Genomic DNA, 20,586 nt, shown 5'->3' on the forward strand with positions numbered 1-20,586 from the left:
GTGAGTGTGTGAGGGGGTGAGGGTGTGCGGGGTGAGTGTGTGAGGGGTGAGTGTGTGAGGGGTGAGTGTGTGAGGGGTGAGTGTGTGAGAGGTGAGTGTGTGAGAGGGTGTGAGGGGTGCGTGACACTCACCAGACAGGGTGACCACGGCTCAGTGACCTGCCTGAACCCCGCAGTGCTCCCAGACTGCCGCACAGAGGTACGCGGGGCCTGTGATCCAGAGGGATCCGGAGCTGCCAAGTGGCCTCAGCCCATCGGGGCCGGAGCAATCCTTCAGGGAAAGGGGCTGTGAATGCCCACCCTGTCCCTCGCCCCCTCTCCCTCCCACGGGCGGGATGGATCACACAACGGGCAGCCCTGAGCATCCCGCAGCTCCCACCCGGGATCCCAGGAGCATGGGACGCTTTGGGCTGGCCCGGCTGGCACAGACAGGATGGGGATGGGGGGATACAGCCCTCAGTGACGTGTGGCTGCTCCCCGGCACAGCCCGGGGCCAGCAGCTCTGCCGGCATCCAGCAAAACCCACGCGGGAATTCCCGGAGCGTTTTCCTGTGAGGAGGCCCTGCTGGATGATTCCCTTCAGCAGCCCGGAGCCAAAGCCGGCTCCTCCCTCGGCCCGTCCCAGGCCTGCTGTCCCTGTGCGGGGGCATGGGACGTGCCCGGCTGCCGGGGCCTTCCCGGTGCCGAGAGCGGCATTGCCGAGTTGTTTTCCACGGGCTCCAGCTGCTGTTTGGCAGCGCCCAGGGACACTGGGAGCAGCCTCGCTCCTCCCGAGCCCCGGCCACAACAATCGTGCCTTTGTCTGCGGGCTCCCGACGTCTTTATTCCCACTGTCAGCTCTCCAGGCAGGAGACGGTCTCCTAGGCCACGGACACACGTTCGCTGTGCAAACAGCTGCTGCTGTTCCAGGGAATATCCCGCTTCCCTGTCTCCTTGCCGAGCGTAGCTGAGAGCGGTCCCTCCTCGCCTCCCAGCCCCACAGCAGGGCTGGCTGGCACGGCACGGGAGCTGGGTTGAAATGATGGCTCAGATCTCGCCTGATGTGAATTTGGGGTGAAATCCCCTGGGAACAGGCCCTGGCTGCAGAGTGAGGGCTGTGCTGAGGAGCAGGGAGTGCAGAGAGCCCTGGCACCACAAACCCCCGGCCACTGGATCACAGCTCCTGACAAAAACCACGCCGTGAACAACTCCACCGGTCCCACCAGCACCACAGCCAGCCCAAGGGTCAGCTGGGAGCAGCTGGGAATGGGAATAAACACCCTCAGCGGGATCCAAAGACATCTGTGCACAGCTGCAGCATGGGGGTGTGTGTGCGCACGTACCCTGAGCACAGCCGGGCTGGCAGCTCGCTCTGCTGCCCAGGGACGACTCTGGCAGTGCCAGGCGGTGCCCTGAGGGATGGCTCTGCCCCGGTGAGCTCTGGGGGGAGCTCTGCCTCCCTGGCCGAGGGAGGAGCAGGTCCTGCTGCTTCCCAGAGGGACATGCTGGAGGTGAGGAGAGCAGCTCTCCTATGGAGAGAGGTGGGCAGAGCTGGGGTGTCCGGCCTGGAGAAGGCCATTCCCCCTTATCCTGTCACTCCAGGCCCTGGTCCAAAATCCCTCCCCATCTTTCTTGTAGCTCCTTCAGGCACTGGAAGGTCACGATTAAGTCGCTCCAAAGCTTCTCTTTTCCAGGCTGAACAATCCCAATTCTCGCAGCCTTTCCTTGCAGCAGAGCTGCTCCATCCCTCTGATCACCTTGGTGGCCTCCTCTGGGCTCGCTCCAACACATGGATGCTCAAACGTCTCACCCAATTCCAACCACACTGGATGGAGGGGAGAGGAGCAGCCGAGGGGCTGCGGATTGGTGCGGCTGGTGGGGATGTGACCGGTTGTTCCCAGTGCAGAGTTGTGGCACCACTCCCGCTCCTGCTCCCACAGGATCAAACTCATCCCCTCCACACACAAAACACCGGCTCTCCACCCAGGAGAGCCCCAAACACAGCCCCAAATTCACCTGTGCTCGCTCTGCCAGGGCAGACCCCACATTTCCTGGGACTGTGGTGATGCTGGGAGAGTTCCCATGAGCACAGCATTCACCCGTGGACCTCGGCGCTCGCCGAACTGGTTCAGTGGCTGCTTCCCAAAGCAGGGCTCTGCTCCTCAGCCTTCGGGCCAAGGGCTGCAGTGGGTGGTGGCAGTCAGGAACCTGCGTGGGCCCAGCTGTGCCTCTGGGACTGCCCAGCCCCAGGAGGAGGAGGATGGTGGGAGGAGGAAGCAGGGCTGAGCCAGGGCTGAACCAGAAACAAACCCCAGCAGTGCTGGCACCTGCTAATTGCTGCGTTGGCAGTGTCACCCACCCAGGACTGTGGCTGCCTGGGGCTGTTCCCAGGGCACAGCCCAAAACCCGGCACCTCCTCTGCCCTCTCCCAGGGCATGAGACCCTCAGGACAGGCCAGGGCACAGCCACTTCCTGGCACAGGGAGCCTGTGCCCAAAAAGGGGCTGCAGCTCCTTGGGGAGCCTCCACTGATCCTTGCTGGGTGTCACAGAGCCCTGACACCACGTGGGTCACCTCATGGGGCAGCTGCCAGGTGACCCCGGGTGCCAGCCACGCTTCCTGACCCACCGCCAGCTCCGGGGTTCCCTTGTGGGGTTTCCTGAGCTGCCTGGGGCAGGAATCCTGGTGAGGAGGTCACAGGGACGAGCACCACAGAGCTGGGGTTGTGCCTTCCCGTGGCACCTGACAGGGGTTGCCTGTGGGGTGTTTGCACCCACTCATCTCCTCCCCACAGAGCAGCCACTATCTCCTTCCCCGCCCTGCTTAATTCCTCCAGTGGGGACTCCCAGGATCCAGCCACAGACCCCCTCCACCACCAAGCACCTCCCACCAGGGTCCCACCTTCCCGTGCTGCCAAAGGCGATGGCAGAAGCCACCCCATGTGGACAACCCCAGAGTGGAGTGGGACCTCCAGCACAGTTCCATCCTGGCTCCATCAGGAGCTCCTCCCCTGGGCCCCTCTCCCCAGCTCAGCCTCCCCCGTTCCCTGCCCTCCCCGGGCCCCTGAGCCACCATCAGGGCCGTTCCCGTCGCGTGGCCCCGTGGTGGCAGAGCCGTGGCCGTGTCTGGCACAGGGATGTGCCACAGGCTGGGGGACTTCCCACACAGAGAGAAAGAGAAAGAAGGAAAGGGCACTTGGCCACGTTCCTTTTGGCCCCCTTCCACTTTCTGCTTTTGATGTTCTCCCTTTTTACAGCTCCTTGCTTGAGCCTTGAGCCCCAGCAAGCAGGGAGAGTTCATCCAACAGCAACAGCCAGGGCTGTGTCTGCAGCAGGGGAGAGCAGCACACACAGCCCTGGGCCAGCACTGCCCGGCAGGGGCTGTGCCCCCAGAGCAGACAAACCCCAAAGACAGACCCTCCCTGGCTGGGTATCTCAGTGACATCCCTTCTCCAAGGGTGCCTGAGGGCCTTCAAACACCCCTGAGAATGGCGCCGTGGCAGGAGGTGAAGCTGAGGGGCAAAGCCTGCATGGGACATGGAGGGGCCTCCAGGCCTGCCTCCCCCTACACCCACTGCACTTTGCCCCCCCAAGGGAAGTATTTTGGGTGAGGAAAACCCTGTCAGTGCAGCCCCTGCCCGGGGACCAGTGCTGGCAGTGCGGGGTTGGTGGCAGTGACAGACCCGATGGCACCGCTGGATCTGGAGGCAGGGGCTGAACAGGGCCTGGTCCCCTCAGGAAGGAGAACAGGGCGCCGTGGGGGGAACCCATCATTCCTTAACGCTGAGCAGACGCTCTGTGCCACCCCCAGAACCCCTGTGCCACTGCCTTCGAGCAGTTGGATCCCTCAGCCCAGAGCAGCCTCCAGAGGCAGCAGCTCCTGCCCCGGCCCCTCGGAGCACGGAGGGACCCCGAGGCTCAGCACAGGCCTCCCCACGGGCACTGGGACAGGGCCACGCTGGAGCCGCTGCCAGGCCCGGGGCTGGCACCCGCCCGGAGCCTCCTGCAGCACGCCTGGAGCTTGGCTCGACAGCAGGAGATTAGCTTCCTTCCCAGCTTTGCCTGGATTTGGTGACCTCTAACAAGGACCTTCCGCCCTGCCTGGCAGCCTCTGCTCCTTGCTCCCGGCAGGGCCTTCCCGAGGATCCCTGGGGAGCTGGTGGGGAGCTGGGACCGTCCCCTTGCCCTCCCCGGCTCCCGTGCAGTGGCAGGGTGCTGCTGTGCCCAAAGGGAGCTCAGGGCTTTGGGCGAGGGATCAGCCGTGGCACAGCAGGATCACCCCACACAGGAGACGGATTATGGGGCACTGGGTTGTGATGGAGCCCCAGGAATGTCCTTATGGGAGCGGTCACCACCCAGCCCCAGTCCCACAGAAACCCAGCTGGCAGCCTGGCCCAATCTGGTACCAACATCTCCAGGAATTTTGGGGCACTGATGCCCATGCAGCAGCTCTCCAGGGCCCAGCTTAGTCACACTTGGCACTAAAAGCCACTGCCAGGACAAGAAGCCAATGATTTTCTTAACAAAGGAGCTTCTGCCCAGCAAAGCCACGTGAGTCCCCTTCAGAAAACATTGGCTCACCAAGGTACAGCCAAGATTTCATCCGAGGCGATTCCTTGTGTGTCTTCTCCCTGCCAAACCCCTCAGCTTTGGGCAGAGGGGGCTCTCCCAGGCACAGCCACACACCTCCAGCGGCACCGCTTGCAAACCTGCAGGAGCTTGGTTTGTTGGGGAGTTTTAGTGAATTTTACCTGAGGATTTGAACCTCTGCCTCAGCCCAAAGCAGCAGCACTCAGGCCCTGCAGAGATCCTGCTTTGCCCTTTCCTGGTTCTCACTCTGTGCTCCTGCCTCCAGCTGGGATAATCCCTCCTGGCCCAGCAGAGCCTCAGGTGGGGCAGCTTCACTGGACAAATAACTGCAGAAAATTCCAAGTTTGGGATTCACAGGGGCTGGGTGTGTGCAGGAAAGGAGCCGGGATGGGGGAACAGGCTGCAAGAGGCCTGGGAAGAGCTGCTGCACAAAGAAAACAGAGGAGGCAGAAAGGCAAAGACAGAAGGTTTGTTTGAAAAGCTGCAAAAGGATTTAAAATCAGGGAATTGCCTGGTTATGGCTAAAATCACCTTTTCCCTCTTCCTAAGGCAGCCTGAACGCCACTGAGGCAGCACTGGAGGGATGTCCAACACTCACTGCTGGTTCCCAAGGGGATCCAGGAGCTGTTGGCACAGCAGGCCAGGTGGCCCTTTGCAGCTGGCCTTTATTAGGCCCAAGGACAGAGCACGAGAGTCCTTTAGGCCACAAAGGTGACGCAGTATGGGAGGAAACACCGAGCTCTGTGGCGTCCAGGAGCTGTGGGGCGAGGCTGATGAAGGTTTAAGCTGCTTTCAACATCAGTTTTAAGGGTGACAGATGGAGGGAAGGGGGGAAAGAAACCCCACCCCGCTCTCTGCTCGAGCCTCCTGTGGCTTTGGAATCGCACTGTTGTAGTTCCAGGGAAGCTTTTAAATCTGACCCCATTGTCGGCCACCTGCTCCTCACATCCTCCACACAACAGCCCTCGCAGGTGCCCCCCTGGGAACAACTCCAGCACAGAGCAGGATCCTCAGCCAAAAGCCAGCTGTGACTGCCCACAGCATTGATGGAGTGATGGGAACACAGCACTGACACTCAGGTGGCTGCAGGATCATGGAATCCCAGAATGGTTTGGGTTCAAGGAACCTTAAAGCTCATCCCTGCCATGGGGGCAGGGACATTTCCAAGCCCTGCCCAGCCTGGCCTTGGGCACTTGCAGGGATCCAGGGGCAGCCTGCTCTGGAAGTTTATCCTGGAAGCAACGAGCAAAGCCAGAACATGAAAAGCAGCAAGCACCAGACTGGGGTTCTTCTGCCACCAGTGACACCGAGCAGCTCATCCATGTCCTGCTGCAAGGAGAGGTGGAGCCCAGAGCTTGGATTGTTAGGACTTTATTCCCTTTGCCCAGAGCACTCTAAGTTTTGAGATGATAAGGGTTTGGACCCTGTTTAGACCCCTCTCCCTCCCCAGGACTCCCAACACCCAGAACCAGGTGGGCTGTGACAGGGGGTCTCATTTGCACCCCTCGGGGGTTACAGACATTCCCAGTCCCTGGGCAGGGCTCCTCCCTGGCACTGCTGGGACACAGCCACCCCGCCCCCCACACCCAGCTCCCCGAGCACCTGGGAGCTTGGGACCACGAGCAGATTTAGGGGAAGTGCAGCTGTATGTAAACCAGGCATTGCTGCAATGGTTTTGCTCCAGCTGCATGACCTTGGGAAGGAGGGTCCTGACCCAGGCCAGTCTCCATCTGCTTTTTCTGGACACAGAGGAGGAGTTAAAACATTTCCATGGAGCAACCACTGGATCACAGAGTGGGACTGAGAGATCCTGCCCGGCCCTTGTGGTGCTGAGCTGGTGCTTTAGCCCTTGGGCTGAATCCAAGGGCAGTTTGGGTCACACACACTGCCCATGACTTTCCCCAACTCTCTGGCACGTGGCCTCCTCCCACCCCACGTCCCCTTCCCAAGGCAATGGGGGAAATTTGTAACCATCACTTCTGATTTAACATTTCATCATCTCCCCCCCTTCAAGGGGTTCAGCTTTGAGGGAAAACAGCAAATTCCGATTTTTTTTAAACAACAAAGAATTCCAAGTTTAATCCTCTTGGGAGCAAAAGGATTAACAGCAGGTTTTAAGAAATAGGTTTCAAAAAAAAAAATCAAAGTTAAAACTCCACATAAGGCACCTCCATTTCAGTATTTTTTGACATGGATACAACAGAGTGAGCCAGGAACTCCCCAGGCACCTGGAGCTTCCCAGGAGCACCAGTTACACCTGGAAGTTGGTGTGTGAGGAAGATGGATTTAAGAGTTGGGACTGAAGTGACCCCAAAACCAGCAGCAAAGCAGTTTGGGGGCTTGGCACTGCAGAACTTCCTCAGCTGGGGGGTCCAACACTGCTGAGGAAGTTCCGCTTCCCTCACGGATCAATTCCACTTCCTGCCTTTCCCGGCAGACAGAGAAGTGGCCAAAGCCACCCCCAGAGCAGCAGTGTGGGAGCAGCTTCCCAGAAGCCCTCACAGCCAGGCTCTGCTCTGAGAATGTTCCAGGATAAGGAGGCCTCGGAGGCAGCAGCGACACTGCTGAGCATCCTGGGGTCACCCAACTGCTGAACCCCTCAGCTCCCAAAAACTCTGCCTCCATTGAAACATCAACTCCTCCAGAACCAACAAAAAGAGACTATGAAATAAACCAGCCTGGAGTAAGTAAACGAGGTGAATGAACATCATGTTTATGAACAATAAGCAGTCTCCCTTTAGATGGGCTCCCAAGGCTTCCCGCAGCACTCAGCCAGGTGGGAATCTTGAGCCATCACGGGATATTTCCCATTTTCCTTCCCCACGATGCTACATAGAACCAAAACTGCAGCGGAGAAAAATAATGACCCCCAACACCCCCCCAGCAGGTCGCCCTGGAGCAGAAACAAGGTTTAAGTACAATCCAGATGATCCAACCGCAGCGGTATTGGCTTCACTTGACTGTATTTAAATAAAATTAAGCATTTAAAAATCAACAGGCACTAACATTCCCTGGCAGTGCTGACACCACCGAGTGCAGCCCCACGAGGCTTTCCCCACCCTCCCTGGGTGCTTTGGGGGTGTCCCACAACACAAGAAGCCACAACATTTTCATGAAGCAACGTAACCAAAAGAATCCCAAGGGGCAGCTCCCAGCCGGCGTCCAGCTCACGGGGCCAAGGTCCAGGTGATCCCAGGGGGGAAATGGCCCAGGGGAGCGGGAGTACAGGAACACATGGCTCTCCCACCACAGCCCCCAGGCTGGGCAGTCCTTGTGGGTCCCTGCAGCCCTCAGAGCTTCTTGAGCCGACTGTACATCTCCCTCTTGCTCTTCTCCCCAGCCCAGGTCCGACTCTTGGTGCGGAACCTCTTCAGGTCCTCCTTGAAGTCCTTGTGGTGCATCGGGCGGTAGCTCTGGGGCTCGCAGAAGCTCTGTGGGAAGAGGAGCTGGGGTCACCTCAGTGTCACCAGGGTGGTGATGCCACCGCCAGCAGCCCCTGGAACAAACAGGGACAGACCCTGCTCCACGTGGGAGCTCCGTGGCAGACACACAAAGCCCGGGGATGTTCAGGTTACAGCCAGCAAAACAAGGGCTTTGTGTACAGGGCTCTCATCCCAAACTTCCTGGCAGGCAACGCACAGGCTGGGTTGGTTTAGAGTTCAGCTTGGAATGGAAGAGACTGGAAGGATGTTCCAGCTCAGCTGGTCGGAGCAGGGTGCTGATCACGCCAAGGTCGTGGATTCCATCCACGCTGGGAGCAGTGATCGCTGCGGGTCCCCTGCAGCTCCCAGCATTCCATGATCCCTGTGCCTCGGGACAGGTCCCGGCTCGCAGGGAGCCGCCGTTGGCTGTCCCGTGCTGCCACCTTGAGGCCTCGGTCCCCCCTCCTCAGGGCAACCCAAAGCCCGGCTGTCCCTCAGCCCAGGGGAGCCCGCAGATCGCAGGAGGACCAGAACCCCGGGCAGCACTGGCTGCCATCAGCTCCGAGTGCTGGGACAGCCAACATCCCACAGGGAGGGAGCTGACAGCCCCACCCAGCTGGCCATGGACAGGCCAAGTATCTCCCATCTCCCTGAAAAGGAAGGCAGTCTAAGGGAAAACTGCAAGTGTGGGGGCCTGAGGCCTGTTCGTGTCAGAGCAGCAGGACAGATCCCAGGAGTGCTAGGACCACGGAAATGCTGCAGGAGCAGGAGCCAAGTGACAGGAGAAATCTCACCCCTGAGGTGCTGGGGAGAGCTGGAGGTGGGTTTTAGTTTCCTTGTCTCAATTAAAGGCTGCAATCTCCAAGCTCAGGTTTTCAAATTTTGCTGGGTCAGGACTGTACAAGACCTCAGGTTTCCATTTATTACTGTCAAGCCTTGTCCTCTCCCCTGCTCCAAGCAGCCTGAAATCCCTTCTGTGACTGACAGTTTGATCTAAAGGGGCAGAAACCACTTCTGTTTTACTCTTGAGACAAGTGGAAAAGCCCTTCAGCTATGGCAGGAAGACAGCTCCGAGACAAGAAACAGGCTGAGCTGCTCTGGGAACAGCCCACAGAGAGAGAGGAGGAAAAGCCCCCCAGCCAAACCACTCTGCCCCAAAGAGAAGTTTGAATAGGAAGAAATTAATATTATTTATCTATTGTTTCACACTCCTTTTGAGTGTGAAAAGGACCACAGAAAGGTTTGGGTTGGAAAGGGACCTGAAAGATCTTGTTCCACCCCCTGCCATGGGCAGGGACACCTTCCACTATCCCAGGGTACTCCAAGCCCCATCCCCACCTGGCCTTGGACTCTTCCAGGGATGGAGAATCCACGTTACTCACCTGGCACCTCGAGAAGAAATCCTTGTAGCCCCCCTTGAGCACATAGAGCTCTGGGTAGTGCAGGTTGGGGTACTCATTGCTCAGCCTGTCCTGCTCCCTCACAAACCGGCACCTGCAGTGGGAAAATCCCATCTTAAATCCCACATTCAACCAGTAACTCCCAAACCTGCCCCCCAAAGCCCCCATCCCTCGATGGAGGAGCTGGAGCTGCGTGTCAGGGGGAGGCTGAGGAGCCCCACAGCCACAGTTCACAGGCTTCTCCTTTCCCCTTAGAACATTCCAGTGCTCCAGCCCAGGCCCAGCACAGCCACTCACACCCCAGGCTGTGCCAAACCCTGCCAGAGGTGACAACCACCAGAGCAACTGGAGCCAGCCCGGCCACTCAGCTGCAGGAATGCCGGATCCAGGGAGAGGAACTCACATGCGAGGGCCCCGCTCCGAGGAGAACTCGCAGTGGAACACCACGATGACGCGCTTGTTCTCCGACGGCTGGATCGGCTTCTTCAGCAGGAAATTTTCCACCTCCTCTTCCATGTGGAGGTTTATGGCACCCTGGAAGGGCAGAGTCCGAGCAGTGAGTGGAAGGGAACAGCCACAAACTCATCCCACTTCCCTAGGAGCCAATTCCTCATCTGGTCTTGCTGGAGGAGCTCTGGAACCCTCTCCCAGCATGGCTCCAAACCCCACCAGGACACCACGGACAGTCTGGAACGGGCTCTGGGTGACCTGGACCTCCTGCAGTTCAGCACCTGGAGGTTGTGGCTGCCTGGATCTCCCTCCCCCCATCCCCTGTATTTGGGAGGGCCTTTGCTCAGGCAGCAACATTCAGGATCATCATGGAATCCTGGAATGATTCGGGAAGGGACCGAAGACCATCCAGTGCCACCCCTGCCAGACCTCCCACTGTCCCAGAGTGCTCCAATCCCCATCCAGCCTGGCCCTGGGCACTGCCAGGGATCCAGGGGCAGCCACAGCTGCTCTGGCAATTCCAGCCCAGCCCCTCCCCACCCTCCCAGCCAGCAATTCCCAATTCCCAATCTCCCATCCATCCCTGCCCTCTGGCACTGGGAAGCCATTCCCTGGGTCCTGTCCCTCCAGGCCTTGTCCCCAGTCCCTCTGCAGCTCTCCTGGAGCCCCTTTGGGCCCTGGAAGGAGTAACATATCCACAGGGCCTTGGATAGATATCGGCCCCACCGGGTGCCAAGTGACCCCAGGCTGCAGCTTCAGAGCCCCCTGCACTGCCCTTGTGGGGCCAACATACCTTGATGTGTCCCCCCTCGTACTCATAGGGGTATCTACAGTCAATTATCACACACTGCTTGATGAAGCTCTCGAACTTCCCAGTCAGCACAGACACCATCTGAAAAAAAAAAAAAAAAAAAAAAACACAAAAACCAGAGTTCAATTGTTTCAAGCCATTTTTATGCTGTTCCACAATCCCCAGTAAAGAATTTTTCTGGCTCTCCTTGGAGCACTCACCATTTCTGAGTCGATGTATTTTAAATCTTGATGTTTCCCATCGACAGTGTCAAATAAGTAAGTCTGGAAGAGACAGGATTGAGAAAATTCCAGCTGAGAGTCACGTGGGTGACAGCACAGCATCCAGCAGTTCACCCTCTAACAGATATTCTGCTGACCAGAACCTCTGCAGAAGTTAAAACACCTAAAAAGTCTAAAATCAGGCGTAGAATTTAATTTTTGGCTCCTACACTCGAGAGATTTTATAGGGCTTTAACCACAAATGGATTACTTTGTGTCTAGCCTGGAACATCCCCTTCTCACCAACAGCCTCCCCTGGCTGGTTGAAGGTCAGGGAATTGTTAAAGTTGGAAAAGACCTCCAAGACCAAGTCCAAAGAAGCAAGGCAGGTTTAGGAGGGAACAGAAAAGCCTCTGTAAATGGAAGTGTTTTTCTGGGCTGGTTTGAGACATCTCCACCAAGAGAGGCCCTTGAAACACTTCATTCAGCACTTGGCCAAGGAATCTCTGGAATTACCTTGGAGAAGTCCCCGATAAGGTCTCTCTGGTCACTGTCCAAAATGCTCTCGATCTCTGCTGTGGAGGGCTGGATCCTCACCAGCTTCAGACTCTGCAGGACACAGGTCAGAGATCCATGAGCACCAAGGGCAGACACATCCCGTTCCCTGCTTCCCACAGCTGACAGCTCAGTGTACTCCCAAGCCCCAAAATGGCTCCTCAGCTTCCAGCAGGTTCAGGATTGTGCAACTGCTGCCCTGCCCCAACCAACAATCCACCTGGAAAAGCTCCCACCAACCCTCACAAACCAGACCCCAACACTGCACCTCCCCTCATCAATTCCCTGTCACAATCTGGATGCTGAGCCACCAACCGTGGAGTCCTCGGAAGTTCCGGGCAGGCTTTTTCTCTTCTTGCTTTTCCCGGGAGAATTCTCCTCCTGGGATCTCTCCATCCTTTTCTGGGTGGTTCTTCCTGCAATGCTTGACATGGATGAAGAGCCAAACAAGCAGCAGCGCTTGGCCTACGAGGGAGGAGAGGAGTTGAGTTGTCCAGCAAAGATTTACAAAAGAAAATAAACACAACTCAGGCTTTCAGATTATTCCAAACTTGGCCTCATTTAAGGCACCACCACTGCACAGCAACAGGGGGCTGTTAATCTGAATTATCCAGGCTTTACACTTCCAGTAACACTTGTTACTGGGGGAGCTTGGAGCACCATAAGCAAGATAAAGAGGCAGCAAAGTGCTCTACACCAATTAGCAGCCAATTTATCAGCAGATTAAGGAGCTTTCTGCTGGAGTCTGAACTCCTTTCCCAGCCTGTTATCAGAGGATCAGGTTACAGCATTCCAGGTGAGTCTGGGCAGAGTGAATTCCAGATATATCAGGGTTCTGATAAGGCAATTCAAGATCTTCTCACATTTATGAAGTGCAAGAAGAAATTTTATGCCTATAAACACCAATTGTTCCACACTGACCAAGTCTCCCAGGTGAGCTGCCCCAGAGATAAGGGAATTCTGCAGGGGGTTATGCCAGGGCTTGTTTTGTTGTTCTCAGGGATGCAGGAGACAGTGGGATCACTTGTCCCAGCTGCCAGGACAGTCCCTGTCCCTGTGTGGGGACACTCACCCGACTGTCCGCTCTCCTCATGACCAGCGGCGCCGTCCAGAGACTGGACACGTCTGAGGGCATCTCCTCGTCATTCTGGGAAGAGAAGGAAGCTCATTGTCATCCATCTCACCACAGGAGACACTGCAAGTACAGCTCCTGCGTGGCTCAGGCAAACATTCCAGCTGCATTCAGCTGTCAGAGCAGTTTCAGGGATTTAACTCCATTATCAGTCCAATTCTTAAGGAAATAACGGAACTGAGGCCAGCCATGTTGGAGAAGGTGAGTTTACCAGCTCATTGATTGATTAACAAAGATGAGTCTCCAGGGTTTTAAACATTTCAAATTCACTTGGAAACAGTCATGTATTTAAGTGGCTCAAAGCAATCACCACCTCTGACTTTTTCAGCGAGTTTCTAAAGAAAAATGCCAACTGCTCAAATAATTCCCTCAGTTCTCAAACTAAAAATAATTCACTTGTTCACAGCCCAAACAAATCCCACTGGCTGCACCAGGGAAGAGCAAGATATAGACACCCCAGTGAGTGGAAAAAGATGAGAACTAATCTCCTTGTGGGAGCTGTCCCTGCCCATGGCAGGGGGTTGGAACTGGATGAGCTTTAAGGTCCCTTCCAACCCAGACCACTCTGGGATTCTGTGATTCCCAAAAACTCAGCTTGCTGCAGTTTGAGCACCCTGACTGCAGCCAGAGCACACCAGACACATCAGGCAGAGCTGATTTGGGGCTCTCCATCCTATTCCCTCTGCACATACCTTCAAGTCCTGGTCATCCAGCAGCTCCAGGAACCCATCGTCATCCTCGCTCTCTGAGGAGGGCAGGGAGTGCTGCTGCAGGAAGGCTGCCCTGTAGTTTTCCTGTTCCCCTGAGGCTGTTTCACCCATGGGCAGCTGAGAGAAGACAAAGGGAGTTGTTATAACAACAACCCCTCTGTTCCCTGCAGGATGCTGTAGCCCCACGGCTCTCTGCACTACAGGAACACCGTGCTTATTCCCAACCCTGAGCTGCAGGTGCTGAGCACAGCACAGGCAGGAGGCAGCAGCATGAAGGATCCCTGCTGGATCCAGGGAGCAGAGACCCGCCCCCCCCCCCCCCCCCCCAGCTCTGTTTCTATACAATAATTTTTCAGTTTTTCTAAACAGCAGGGTACAAATAAGGTAGATTTTCTCCCTGGTTGTCACATCTGGACACAAAATCCAGCTGCATTTACACAGGTGGGTTCACTGTTCCAAATGCATCTGCCTGAATATTAAATATCAGTTTTACTGATCGTTTCAATCCCACATCAACGTCCACTCCCTTCAGTTGCTGGGCACAACCTCAGCTCTGTGCTGACTCATCTTTCCCAAAACAATGTTTCAAATTTCTCATTGGCTCAATCCCACCTCATGAGCCAAAGGTGAGAACAATTTTCTTATCTGCAGATAAGTTTTTCTGTTTGGCACCTGAGCAACAGCACCACCTCAGAACCCTGATGAAGTTTTTTTTGATCCCAGAGAATTAGGTGAGAATTAGTTGAAAAGAACCAAGTACCTGAGCTGGAGATGAATTCTGTCTTGCTGCAGGAACACCCCTTCCATCACGGAAGCAACGAGAAGCTGGTTTGGTTGGCTTCTTAAACTCAAATGATTCCTGAAATAAAAAGCACAAAAATTATATTTTTACCAAAATTACAAACTGTGTTAAGTTGCTTGGATCCTTTTATCTTTTTCATGGTTTTTAAGCTGCCTGACATTTTGGATTTAAGCTCCCTCCCGCCAACAGGAATAGTCTGAAGGTGAATGTTTTCAAATTAAAGATGTTACAGGAGTGTTTCATTTAACATAATCCAGCATTTATGCTCTTGGCATCACCTACAGGCTTCAGGGCTTTTCTATTTCGGTCAGTCAACTTCTCTGCAGACTAAATCATATTTGGAGGCAGCCAAGGCTGTGTCCTGACACCTCATCCCCCACGGGATTCCCAGCAGCCAGGGCAGGCCCAGAACACAGATTCCATGAGGAACCAGGGCTCCCCATGGCAGCAGTGGGAAGAGAGGGGGTGATCCCCCCTAGCACCTTCTGGAGGCAGCTCTTGCAGCTGCCTGGAGCAAGCAGAGGGAATACACTGTCCTTTGCCACAGCCAAAAAGGAATCAGGGTCAGTGGCACGAAGGCAGAACTGGGCAAAATCTTCCCAATTTTTATGAACCTCCCAACAGCTTGCAGCCACTCTCATCAGAGCTGCAAGTTCCCTCCAGAAAAACTGACTGAAAGGTGGTTGTGCCTGAAGTGCAGCCTGGCAGGGAGTGACTGAAGCCTTTCCCACCACATTCCCTGTGCAGGATGTGCTAATCCAGCTGTCCCTCCCCTCCCACGGGATCATCACAGGCAGCATGAAACAACACTTACATTTTCCTTATTTTCATCCTGTTCCAAAGGCTGGAAAGCATCAGGGTCCAGAGAGTCAGAGTGGTTTCTCTTCAGAGCAGGGCTGGAGCCCAGCAGGCTTTGCTACAACACAGGAGGGACAGTTCAGGACTGTGCATCAGTCCTTGCACAAGCTAAGCACTAAAGGGGTTAATAAAGACTGGAAAGTCTCTGACTACAAATTCGTGCACACCCTGTGCAGGAATCCTCTGCTGGCATCTTGGTACAGGGACCAAAATGCTTCAGGGCACCAGTGATGGAGCCACATCACGGAAATTTCACACTAAATTAAGTGAGATTTGGAATTTACAAGCTGCAATTTTGACATGAAGTACCCCAGCAGCTGCTCTTGAAGCCAGAAAATTAACAAGTATTCAACTAAATGTATTCAACTAAACCCATGCTAAATCCTTTAACAAACGTATAAAACATCAATACCACTCTCACTTACTGGCAGGGAATGGATTCTTCTGAAAGGTATTCGAAGGCTACAACGAGAAACAAACAAAATTTACTTCAGCATTTTGCTTTAAAAGGCAGTGACATGAACAGAAATCACCTCCCAACTCCATCATCTAAAACAGACACTGAGGAAGAATTTAAAAAAGAATTATACTTACTTCAGCCTGCTGGATTTGATTGCTTTCTCAAACCTAAAAGCAAAAAATCAAAGGTTGGACTTGGAAGATCTTAGGGGTCTTTCCCAAATTAAATGATTCTGTGGTTCTTAAGGCACAGACAAGCACAAATTAAGTGTTAAAAAACGCAATTTAGATAGACCTCAGTGCAGCCCCAGACTGCAGGAAGGTGCCAGTGCCATGTGGTTGGCACAACACCCTCGCTCAGAGCCAGCCCTTCAGTGCCCTGGGCACGGCAGGGCCAATCCCAGCATTCCAGCTGTGGAGCACATGGAGAGCTGCAGCAGGGAAGCTGCACATGTGCCAGCACAGGAAAACCCTCACCAGGCCTCACCAGCCCAGGTCTGCTAATGATGCCACAAGCCAGGTTTAACACAGGGTTACTCACGTGTCCTCCATGGTGTTGTGTGAGGTCGTGGGGCCGGGAGAATCCAAAGCCAAACCTGCAGAGGAGACACAGATTTCCCACTGATTTGTATCCAGGGATTATCAGACACTGCAGCAGATTTCCACAGAAACTCCCGTGGAAAGTCCCATCTGCAGCCTCACCTCGCTGTAGAATAAATAAGAGTCACAGACACTCCCCACTGTGGGGTTTGGCTGTGGATCATCAAGTGCCAGGGCTTGGGGAAAACCAGGGATCATTAAGAACACCCCCCAAGCCCTGCCTGAGCTGTCACATGGAACAGAGTGCTGGCACTCAGCATGGAATACTCTGTTTATCCTCTCACACACCCCTTAACAAACTATTTAGTCCTTTAGGGTTGTTTTTTTTTAAGGCATGGTTTTAGTTACACCTCTTCCTACAAAGAGATTTTTGGGCTCATTCCAAAAAAATAAGCGGTCAAAAGGCCCTTCTGGATGTGCTGGAATTAACAGGAAGTGCTTCAGAAGCACAGACCAAGCAAAGCTTTACAGCCCCACAGCATTTCAGCACAGACACATCCAAAGTCACTCCAACAGATCCCTGAGGAGCCACAGAACATGAGGATTTAGCAAGGCTGGTTGCTCTGTGGTTTGTGAGCTGTACTTGTGTTTTAGCACTTCATAAAGTTCTTTTTTTAGGCTGAAAGTGCCCTCAAAATGGGGCATAAATTCAGGTGGAAACAGTGATTTCCCTGAGCTGGAGCAATGAAGCACCAGGGGCAATCTACAAGTCATGGAGTGAGAGCTCATTTCATTTTCACTGATAAAACATCTCGTGTGAAAACCAGAAAAATCAGAGAACTGAGGGGTTTCAGATCATCAGCCAGCTCTGGGTAACAGGAAAACAAAGCACAAAGCCACTCACTGGCACAGTCTGGGTTTAAAGAGAGAAAACACAGCGAGGACTCTCCCTCCTCACCCTCCAAAGGACAGGAGCTCCAGGAGATCCCATCGGTGAGGGATAAAACACCATCTCCCTGTTTTCCACAGCAGCATCCACAAAGCACCCCAGACCAGGGAATGGGGGCAGCCCAGCTCCCCAGGGATCCCCGGGTTATCCCCAGCAGCCTGATTCACCTCCAGCTGTCCCTGCTGCCTGCCATGCCCAGAGCAGGACACCCCAGAACTGCTCCCACCAACAGCAGCCCAGAGCACAAACCACAACAGGGAAAAAGGGGAAAAAGGGGAAAAGGCTCTATTGGAGTCCCCCAAGGAGCAGAACCAGTTTTCACTCCCTACTGCTCACAGTCTCCAGGACAAATAAAGCAAAAAAAAACCACCAACCCACCCACAGCCCAAACCATGAGCTGCAGTGGGATTTTCCAACTGCCTCCCTCCTTCCAAGAGCACGGGAATGAGAGGGGGCTGCAGGGACCTCAGGCAGGGATAGTTCTCTCTCCAAACCCTGGGAGCTGCCTGCAGTGGGAGCCATGTAAAAGTGCATTGCTTTGCAGTTCTTAGTCATTATTTGTTAGCTGAGGAAGCCCTACCTGAGTCTGTGGACTCCGAAGATGCTGATCTGTGTAATCCATTCTTGGTTCCCACATCTTGCTCCAGGCTTTCAAGCTGCCTGGAAAAGGAATTTGGGATTTGCTTTAAAAGCAAGAAATACCACACTGCAGGTAGGTACAGCACAGGTGATCATCACCTGGATTTCCATCAGAGCCCAGTTATCCTCCTTGGAACTGCAACCCTCTCTTGGGCAGCCACTCCCCCAGTTCAGGTTTTGCATAGAAAAACCTGCCAATTTCTAACTCAAACACATTTTGATAAATAGTTGCCTCCCAACTTCTGTTTTATCTGCTAAACCTCAGCACTGAGAGAGAAGAAAATCATATTTAGCCTCACATATATAAGGAGAAAGCTACTTGAGTGACGTTCCAGCACGTGGTAATTAAGAAAAAACGTAGCCAGGGCTAGGAAATCAAAGGGCTGAATAATTTACATGGGGAGGACTGCCAGTGGTTTGCAGGAATCCCAGGAATCTGAAGGAGGGAAGGATCATAAAGCAGGTGATTGCAGAAATGAGAATGACAGAAAATCAACAAACAAAAGCCAGGAGGGTCATCGAGACCTGAGTGGGCCAGGACAAAACAGGAGCCACACACGGGAGAAACTGTGGGAATAACGGGATTAGAGGAGTTAGGAGACCAGGAAAATGGAGCAGCTGCGGCTGAGGTTATGGGAACAGGAGAGCAGCTGCAGGGCCCAGAGACTGCAGCACATGGGAGACAGAAAAGAGAGGATGAGGGTGCAGGAACAGGGCTGGGATGGAACAAGGCAGGCAGGAAGGACACAAAGATATTTGTGGGAGAGAGGGAAGCCCAGGGAAGGGCTCAGGAGGGAGGTGGATGCCCAGAACAAAACCAGGGCAGGGGGAAGCTGTCCCAGAGCATGGATCCATGTGGGATGGGGCAGGAGGAGAGAGCTCTGCAGGGGGGAGGCATCAGGAAAGGGGTGGGGGACCCTAAGGGAGTCATGGATGTTTGCAAGGTGGGGGGTACAAAACTCCTCGAGGCCTCGTGGGCGGGGGTGGGGAGAAACAGCTCCGGGAGGCCTCGTTTTTTGGGGGAAGGGCTGGGAGAAGAGGCACTGCGGGCCTCGGGTTTAGGTGTGGGGAGGGTGCCTGGAAGGAGAGAAAGCAGGGTGAGCCCTCAGTGCCTCATTCCTGGCGGGAGAAGGGGACGAAGAGACCCCCAAGGCTTCCACTGGGGGATGGGGGGCAAGGAAAAGGAGGGATCCACGAGGCCTCCCTGTTTTTTGGAGGGTGAGGGTAGGTGAGCACCCCGAGGCCTTGTTTCTGGAAGGAGGGGGGGACAGGGAAGGGAGCGAGCTCCTGAGACCTTGGGCGGCGAGGAGGGGGGTAAAGACATTTAGGTCTGGGAAAGGGGGGGTGGGGGTTAAAAGATATCCCTGGGGCTTTGGGGCTTGGGAGGGGGGATAAAGACATCCCAGGGGTTTGGGGTTTGTGGTTTTTTTGGTGGGGGTGGGAATGCCATAAGGCTTCACTGAGCGGGAGGAAATTATGGGGGTGGATGGAACGGAAGGAAAACGACTCCGGGAGGCCTTGGGGTTTTTCATAAAAGGGGGAACCTCCCTAGGCCTCGCTTCGGGTCTGGGAGGGGGAAGCAAACGTCTTGGAGAGGAGGCAGAACACCCTAGAGAGGGGACGAAATGCCCGGGAGAGCTCGTATGAGGGCGGAGGAGAGGAGGAAGAGGCTCCCTTAGCACGGGAGGAAACAGCGGGGGATAAGCCCTCCAAACCTCGCTTTTTTTGGGGAGGAGGGGTCACGACAGAGGCAAGAAAAAGGGGGGGTGCCCGGGCCCAGCGCTCGCAGGGCCCCGCGCCCCGACTCACCCGCGCCCCAGCTGCTCCATGGTGAGGCGGAGATCGGAGACAGGCGAGAGCTCATCCTGGAAGAGCGCCTTAACCACGGCGGGCGAGGCGGGGGCCGCCGGCGAGAGAAGCAGGAGGCGGCGGCGGTGGGAAGCGCTCGGGGCGGGATCCATCGGAGTGGAAATAGGAATTGGAAGCTCAGCCGTCCCGTGCCGTCTGTGCCGCCAGCGCGGCCGCCGCAGCGTTTTGAGCCCAGCCGGTAGCCGTCGCCCGCTCCGAAGCTGGCGCCAAACCGCGGCTCAGCCAATCAGCGCGCGGCGTCCGGCGGGGGGGCGGGTTGTTTTTTTTCAAACCTCCCCTCCCACCGCGCGCGCCCCGGCCAGTAGGAACGGCGGCGCGGCGGCGAGGCCCCGCCCACCGCGGCCCCTTGGCCTCGCTCCGGACCAATAGGAAAGCGAGGAAATCGGGGTGGGGGGGGAAGCGCGCCATCGCGGGCGACTACATTTCCCAGTGTTCCTAGTACGCGCACCGCGTTATCGCTGTGTGCGTTGCATGCTGGGAAATGTAGTTCCCGCCTCACGGCGGCGCCTCTTTGCCGCCATGTTTCCGGCGGTCTCCCTTTAGCCTGGGCGTGAGGGGAAAATGGGGAAGATGAAGGAAGAAAGGCACAAACTCAGCAGATAACACGGCCTCGCTGAGCCAAACCCTTCCCACATCCTTTCTCCTCAAAGAGCCTTTCTCACATCATTTATCATCAAATGAGCTCTCTTTGAGAACAAAAGCCACTTTGTGAGGCTTTTGGTGAGCGGCTAGGGAAATAAGGCTGTGCACATCCCTGCGACATCAGGATGGGGTTCATTGAGCAGGAGAAGGGAGACTTGACTGTCCCCCACTTGTACTCCACATAGACTCTTTAGGACACGCAGTTTCTCCTCAGCTCAGGGTTTGCAGATCCGTGCTCTCCAGTCCCTGGCAGATCCTTTGCCGGGTCTCTCCACTGGATCCGGAGGCTGCTGTCTCCAGCTGATCGTTTTGGATCCAGGGGATCTCCAGGACCAAACGACACACGCCCCATGTCCCTCTGCCCGGGCCCTGCCACCCACCAGTCACACAATGCTCCCGGTTCCCGGATTAGACAGTGTGGTGCTTGCTCCTTCCCTGACCACCCCAGATCTCAGCGATCCCCATCACACCCCCAGCTCCTGCTGCTCTTCCAGGTGCACCCTCACTCCCACTCTCCCTGAACATTTGCCTTTTTACATGCTTTTTGAGCAGTTACCACCAGTATTATTAGCTTGTGCTCCA

General features: G+C 55.3%; 1 protein-coding gene across 1 annotated transcript; it reads right to left on the reverse strand.

Moving 5' to 3' along the window:
* Positions 1-7,250: 7,250 nt before the first annotated feature.
* Positions 7,251-19,566, reverse strand: CDC25A (cell division cycle 25A). The gene is made up of 16 exons (XM_042022306.1): positions 19,303-19,566; positions 17,435-17,514; positions 15,907-15,961; positions 15,501-15,533; positions 15,332-15,368; positions 14,863-14,964; positions 14,007-14,105; positions 13,229-13,363; positions 12,477-12,551; positions 11,720-11,869; positions 11,366-11,458; positions 10,850-10,912; positions 10,632-10,730; positions 9,792-9,922; positions 9,371-9,482; positions 7,251-7,997 (listed from the first exon to the last, which is right to left on the reverse strand). The coding sequence occupies exons 1-16, from the start codon at positions 19,452-19,454 to the stop codon at positions 7,857-7,859; spliced, it is 1,557 nt and encodes a 518-aa protein (XP_041878240.1). The 5' UTR covers positions 19,455-19,566; the 3' UTR covers positions 7,251-7,856.
* Between the last annotated feature and the right edge of the window lie 1,020 nt (positions 19,567-20,586).

Source organism: Corvus kubaryi, unplaced genomic scaffold, assembly GCF_017639235.1.
Source record: "Corvus kubaryi isolate FWS band 111438036 unplaced genomic scaffold, C.kubaryi_AGA036_p1.0 37193, whole genome shotgun sequence".
Classification (NCBI taxonomy): Eukaryota; Metazoa; Chordata; class Aves; order Passeriformes; family Corvidae; genus Corvus; species Corvus kubaryi.